This window comes from Eulemur rufifrons, chromosome 19 (genome assembly GCF_041146395.1).
Source record: "Eulemur rufifrons isolate Redbay chromosome 19, OSU_ERuf_1, whole genome shotgun sequence".
In the NCBI taxonomy this organism is placed as follows: Eukaryota; Metazoa; Chordata; class Mammalia; order Primates; family Lemuridae; genus Eulemur; species Eulemur rufifrons.
The window spans coordinates 72,872,603-72,879,925 of record NC_091001.1 but is presented as its reverse complement, the minus strand read 5'-3'; the positions used below and the strand labels follow the sequence as shown (position 1 = coordinate 72,879,925).

The following is a 7,323-nucleotide window of genomic DNA, read 5'->3' as shown; positions in this document are numbered from 1 at the left end:
GATGGTTTCTTATGTTTAACTCAATACTTTCTAATAAAAGGTTTAGTATTTCATTTGTTTCATGTGAGATAGCTAGTTTGTAAGCCTTCTGATGATACAAACAAGGTCAAATATTTCTCTACTCCAGTGCCTACCTGGCCCAGTCATAGTCATCTGGCACGCAATAGCTATAAATAATTATTTTTATAATAACTTCTATTAAAATTCTCATCTTTATTATGAAAGATAACCACAGAGTAAGAGGTCAGGACTTCTGCTAAAGTCCCTCCATCAATGATGTCAAATAGTATCTCTCAGAGTATAGTTTTCAAGCAGCTACATTACACTGCTTTTAGTAAAGAATCATTATCCAACCAAGTTGGATACAGGATATAGAAGTTGGTTCCTAAGATCTATTCACATTAACAGCAAAGAGAACCTCTGGCTTTGCTTAAAAATGACTGTCAAGGCAAAACGTTTTAACTTTTCTCCCAGTTACAGAAGCATATAGTCATTGTATAAAATTTGGAAACTATAAACCAAAGAAAATTAAGGGACAAAACCCAAAAATCATCCAGAATCCCACTACTCAAAGATAATCACTATTTAATATTTTGGAATATTTCCTTCCAGTCTTTATAATTATAAAAATTGGGATCAGACTCTATATTCAGTTGTGTATCCTAATTTTTTTCACTTAATATTAAAAGCATTTTACCATGTTGTTAAGTAGTTTCAAAGACATCACTTCTAAAAGATTGCATAGTATTTCATGGTATGATATTCCATAATTTTATTTAACTCTTCCCCCAATGTTGGACATTTCACTATTATAAATGTCTAAATCAAATTTCCTATATTTTGGCAACAAAATTAATACTTGGTTATCTAAAATAACATGTACAGCCTGTAGATACTGCCCATAGGTCATATATAGAAGAGGAAACACCCAAATAATTTTGAAGTTTAAAAGACTAAATTTATCTTCATGTTCAATTAGATAACATAAAAGTCAATTTATATATGAACATAAAGTAGGTCCAACAAGGTAATAACCCATAAATGGATCAACAGTTTTCCTAAATGAGAAATCAATTTGTTTATTCATTCATTCAACCAGTATTTATTGAGTGTCTACGAAGTACTATGCAGTGTTTCACACCTAGGAAATCAGCAACAACTAAGATAAAAATCCCTGACTCCTTGGGTTTACAATCTAGTAGAGGAGACAGATTATAAATAAATAAATAACCTAATTTCAAATAGTAAAAGATAAAAGTCAAAGAAGGAAGGAATGAGTGTAATCATTGGGGAGTGGGTGGTCACTTCTAAACACCAGTGGCTTCCTAGTAACTATAGGATAAAATCCAAGTTCTTGGAGGATCACTTGAGGCCAGGAGTTCAAGACCAGCCTGAGAAAGATTAAGGCCCCATCTTTACAGAAACATAGAAAAAATTAGCCGGACATGGTAGCACGTGCCTGTAGTCCCAATTACTCGGGAAGGTGAGAAAGGAGGATCACTTGAGTCCAGGAGTTTGAGGTTGCAGTGAGCTATGATGATGCCACTGCACTCTATCCTGGGCAACAGAGTGAGACCCTGTCTTAAAAAAATAAAACAAAACAAAGTCCCTAACTTTACAAAGGTTACATTCAAATATAGACAGGCAGATAACAGATCAGTAAAAAATATAATATGGCAGATGGCAGTACGTTGTGGGGAGAAAAATAAAACAGGGTATGGAGGAAAGAGTAAGGAAGGTGGGAGAGTGCTATTTTATATAAAGCAGTTAAGTCAGGAAAGAGTGATGAAACCTGAAAAAAGTAGGTCATGTAGATTCCTGGAAGAATGGTTGAGGTGAAGGGAACAGCAAGTCCAAAGGCCTTGAGGTGGGACAGCATGTTTGAGGGACAGCAAGAAGGCGCATAGGGCTAGAAGAGAATGAGAAAGGGAGAGAAGAAATGAAGTCAGAGAAGTTACTGCCAGATTGCGTAGGATGTAGGGCCTTGAGGATGTCCCTTTCCCTGGGCAGACTTGGCAAGAGGAGCAACGAGCTGGATTGTGGCCTTCCCTTGCTTCAGTGCTGGAGCAACAGCCTCCCCTATAGGAATCTAGGCTTTACTCTGAGTGAAGTGGGAAGCCACTGCAGGGCTGTGTGCAGGAGAGTGACAGCTGACTTACATGTTAAAGAATTGCTCGTGCTGTTCTGTGGAGAATATATTTTAGGAGACAAGGGTCAAAGCTGAAAGTACTGTCAGGAAGCTACTTCAATAAACTGGGCAAAAGATGACGGTGGCTTGAATCACGGTGGTAACAGTGGAGGTAGTGAGAAGTGTTTTGCACATATGTTAAAAATAAAGCCAAGATTTGCTGAGGGATTAGATGTGGGATATAAAAGAGTAGTTAAGGATGACAGTAAAGTTTTTAGCCTTAGTGGCTGGACAAATGGGAACTGCATTATATGGAAATGAGAAGAACATTTTCATGAAATCAGGAGTTTGAGACTTGCCCATTAGAGATTTTTGTTTTCTTTTGTTTTTGAGACAGAGTCTCACTCTGTTGCTCAGAGTAGAGTGCCATGGAGTCAGCCTAGCTCACAGCAACCTCAAACTCCTGGGCTCAAGGGATCCTTCTGCCACAGCCTCCCAAGCAGCTGGGACTACAGGCATGGACCACCATGCCCAGTTAATTTTTTTCTATTTTTAGTCACCCAGCTAATTTTTTATAATTTTGTAGAGACGGGGTCTCACTCTTGTTCAGGTTGATCTCAAACTCCTGGACTGAAGCGATCCTCCTGCCTCAGCCTCCCAGAGTGCTAGGATACAGGCATGAGCCACCAAGCCCGGCCCATTAGAGATGTTGAGTAGACAGCTAGATATGTGAAGCTGAAGTTCAGGTAAGTGGCCTGAGAGACAGGGAAGTTTATGAATCATCTGCATATAAGTGGTATGTAAAAATTAGACAAAATGTGGTTGGGGGAATGTAAACAAAGCAGAGATTGGGCCTTAGGGGCACTCAAAGTTTAGAAGTCTGGCAGATCAAGATGAAGCAGCAAAAGAGCCTAGAAAAGAGTATCTGGGCTAGTAGAAGTGAAATAGGTAACCAGGAGGTGAGGTGAAGTGTTTCAAAGAGGGAGGGAATTATCAGCTGTGTCAAACGCTGCTGACAGAACAAATAAGATGAAATGACTATTGAATTTAGCAACATGGAGGTCATTAGCGACCATTTCAAGAGCTACTCTATTTCAACGGTGGGGACAAAAGCCTGATAAGGGCAGGTTTAGTCAATGGAAGGTAAAGATTGAAGACAGTAAGTACAAACAACTCTTTAAGAAGTTTTGTTGTAAAAGTGGGCACTAGTTGGCAGACTATGGGATGAAGAATATTCCAGGAAGAGGGAACAAATGGATTCCCCAAAAGTGCCAAAGCATTAGAGGGCATAAGTCAGGAACTTCAATTAGCTCAATGTTATTAAAATGTAAAGTGAGTATTGGGTTTAGCAGATTAGGCTGTAAGGATGGCAGAGACTGAATGTCATTCTAAGGAATTTGTATTTAATCCTGAAGGTGAAATATTTGAAGTAGAATAATGACACAATCATTTTTACATTTTAGAATGAATATTTTGGAGGCAATAGTAAAAGTGGGTTAGAAAGGGGGAAAGACTGGAGACAGGTAAGGATGTTAGATTCTGAATCCCTCCAGGAGGAAATCAGGGTCTGAATTTGGGGTTGGGGATGCAGAGGATGGATAGATACGTACAGAAGACATTAAGAGGGTACATTAGAAAGGACTTTGGTTTGCGGCATGGAGAAAGGACAGGGAAAGAGTGTAACTTGCTTTTAATCGGCCTGCCCTGCCAGGAGAGCACCCTAAACATACTCCAAAAACTTTCTCTCAGGACCTTCACCAACACTCCCAATGTCCAAACTTAGAAATTCTACTACTAAATAACCATTTTGCAGATTTCTTTTCCCTATGGCTTCATTTTAAAATTTGAAAACCCCTGAGATTTTCGATATGTTAAACGGTTTCACACTAAGGAGTGACACACCAGACCCAGAACCTTCCTTAGGCTAGGAGAGACTTTGGGGGGGTCGAAGGCGGGGAGGGGCTACAAGCAAGAAAAGACCGAATCCCCGCTTCTAAAGATTTCACCTATTTCTCAGTTTGCCTGGAGGATTCCCTTCCCCGGGAGGCCCGGGGAGTGTCCGGTAGATCGCTGATTCTCCGCCCCTCACCAGCTCTGTAAATCGGCAAGCGACGCTCTCGTTTCCCACACCCCTTTCTCGCCCCTTAACTCTTCTTCCTAGTCATTTCCGCCGTTCCCACCCTCCCTGAAACCATTGTTCTGGTGCGTCCTTCCTCCCGTCCTCACCTGAATCCCTTTTCTGCACGCAGTGCTTAGAGATAGTAACTAGGGACTCTGGGGGTGTGGAACTGCATCTTGGGACAAGTAGTCCTAGCTAGAAGAAAGCAATGCAAAACTACAATTCCCAGAATACAATTCCATTTCCTCCCTTTTTCCCAGTGTGCCCCTCTCAACCCACCACTTTTTAAAGACCCTCTTAGCCACGTCGACTGTATGGGAAAAACTTTAAAAAAAAAAAAAATTTTAAAGTTGTTTAAACCTACCATTTCGAGAGCATTCTGAAGGCTAAAGTGAGAAATAAGCCAAGGGCTAGAGAGAGGTGAGTTTCACAACCTAGTCTGGCACTGGGTTAGACAGTCGCTCTGACAACAGTCAGGCATTTGTGTGGTCGCCTAAGGGTGGGACCTTCGGCGGCGGCTCCGGGAAACCCCGTGGGTCGGCGCGGCGCTCTTCCTTTCGGATCCGCCATCTGCGGTGAGTGTTTGCTCCTGGGCCGATCCCCGGCCAGCGACCCATAAGCGTCGCTTTCTTATGTGTCCCCAGGTCTAATCCATCTCTTCCTTTCCCTCAATTTCAGGTGGAACCGCCACCAAGATGCAGATTTTCGTAAAAACCCTTACGGGGAAGACTATCACTCTCGAGGTACGGGCCAGGTGGTGTGGGGAAGCCAAGGCCTGACTGAATAAGGTCCCGAGGTGGATTTGGGGACCGGCGCTGTTTTCCAAGCGTTAGAACGTGATTCCGAATTTGAGTACTGAAGCCTGGCCCAGAATTGAGGGTAGTTTGCTGAGTAAGGGCTGCTTTTCCACGCCTAGAGTGGTTCTGGCCAAGTAGTCAAAGCAGGGGACCTGCGGCGCGGAAGAGGTCGCTCCCGGCCGGCGGGCGCGAGCACGTGTGGTCCAGCAGCGGCGCCTGACCTAGGGTGGAGAAGGGGACGTGATAGCAGTCCTGGGCACACTGGGTGGGTGATAAGCTTGATTGAGTAGGCTTCAGCCCCACCGCCCAGTCGGTTCTGTGGTAACTGTCGAATTTAGTGAGTTAATGGTAGTTCCGTATTGTCTAACCAATGTGCTTGTATTTTAAAACTAATAGGTCGAACCCTCGGATACAATAGAAAATGTAAAGGCCAAGATCCAGGATAAGGAAGGCAAGTAATATTCTGTAGTTTAGGAAAATTAACCTGTAGGGCTGCCAGCCTACCAAGGCATATCTGCTGTTGGTGGGCTGGAAAGAAAAAGAGGTCAGATTGACAAAGTGAAATACTATTTTAATAACACAGTGAGTGCTTATGTGCATAGATCCAAGCTGCCTAGATTGGATCCCTGCGGTACGTTTCACTTAGGTGAATGTGGACAAGTTTTTAAATTCTCTGTACCTCATCTGTAAAATAAAGATTAACGTATTAACACGTTTTTAAGATTAAATGTAGTAAAGTCTGCAGACATTTAGAACCATGCCTAGCCTGTAGTAAGACCTCAGTAGCAGCTGTTAGTACCATTTGATTCAGGGTTACTTTGTGAGTCTGGAGCACATAGGCTTGTTCTGCTGTGACCGTTTTTTTTTTGTTTGTTTGTTTGTCTGTTTTTTAATTAGGAATTCCTCCTGATCAGCAAAGACTGATTTTTGCTGGCAAGCAACTGGAAGATGGACGTACTTTGTCTGACTACAACATTCAAAAGGTCTGTTTACGGGAAAGCATAGCTAAAAAATAAGTCTCATTTTGAAAATTTTGACACACAAAAGTGAGGAGATTAGCAATAGATTCCTAGGTAACCGCTACACTAATATTTAAGAAGCACTGCTATAAGCTCTAGATTTTGCAGGTTGCATTCCATGACATAATTTAATGTGTTCTTTAATCTCCATATAAACTAATAGTTAAAAGAATCAGATACTTCTTTTGGGGCAGGGGTCAAGGCTCCTTCGTAGGTGGTATTGTGTACTGCTGTTGTATTAGAAGATGCATGATGTTTGTCCAGCATTAATGCAGCATGAAAGCCTCTTTCATCCTCTGATCCATTAACAGGAGTCCACTCTTCATCTTGTGTTGAGACTTCGTGGTGGTGCTAAGAAAAGGAAGAAGAAGTCTTACACCACTCCCAAGAAGAATAAGCATAAGAGAAAGAAGGTTAAATTGGCTGTCCTGAAATACTATAAGGTGAGCCATTTGAGGGTGATGGGCAGAATATCAGCAAAGTTATGGTTTATTTGCAAACTTGATCCTTATAGTAACTTATTGACATTTTCTTATGGAGTAATCTGACTAGAATATCTGGTATTACCTACTTTTGGTTTATTTATTTTTTCATCATTGAAGAGATTCAATACTTCTGGTTTAAATGAGGTATTCCAGAAATGAGAATTTCAAAGTTTCTAGGTTTTTTCCTGTGTGGTATTTGAAGGAGCTTATATAAAGAGGTTCACCTTTAGCTGCTTATTCTAAACTAGGGTTCTGAGTTAAAGTCAGATCTGGGTTCAGGTATTTGCTTCATTTACCAGCTCAAAAAGCTGGCCTTCAATGTATGAAAGCCCCAATACTTCTCAACTTTCATGTTGCAGTGATAATTAATATGAGAATTTGGGGTGCTTTGGTTTACAAGCAGCAAAAACTACCAGCATTTTGTGGTTAAAAGCTTAAATATTTTGAGTCACTTACATTAGACTTCAGAATTTGTAAAAATTACCTTACACCAGATTTGTACTTTCCAGGTGGATGAGAATGGCAAAATTAGTCGCCTTCGTCGGGAGTGTCCTTCAGATGAATGTGGCGCTGGAGTTTTTATGGCCAGCCACTTTGATAGACATTATTGTGGCAAATGTTGTCTAACTTACTGCTTCAATAAACCAGAAGACAAGTAATTGTATATGAGTTAATAAAAGTCATGAACTAACATTTAATTGTTGGGTTTTTTTTTAAGCTTCAAATTGATAATGTGATACTGTGGTTCTGTATACCTGCCAAGTGCCAACCATAA

General features: G+C 41.1%; 1 protein-coding gene across 1 annotated transcript; it reads left to right on the top strand.

Moving 5' to 3' along the window:
• Positions 1-4,848: 4,848 nt before the first annotated feature.
• On the top strand, positions 4,849-7,241 carry RPS27A (ribosomal protein S27a). The gene is made up of 5 exons (XM_069494278.1): positions 4,849-4,990; positions 5,441-5,495; positions 5,942-6,027; positions 6,375-6,506; positions 7,058-7,241. The coding sequence occupies exons 1-5, from the start codon at positions 4,943-4,945 to the stop codon at positions 7,205-7,207; spliced, it is 471 nt and encodes a 156-aa protein (XP_069350379.1). The 5' UTR covers positions 4,849-4,942; the 3' UTR covers positions 7,208-7,241.
• Positions 7,242-7,323: the final 82 nt, after the last annotated feature.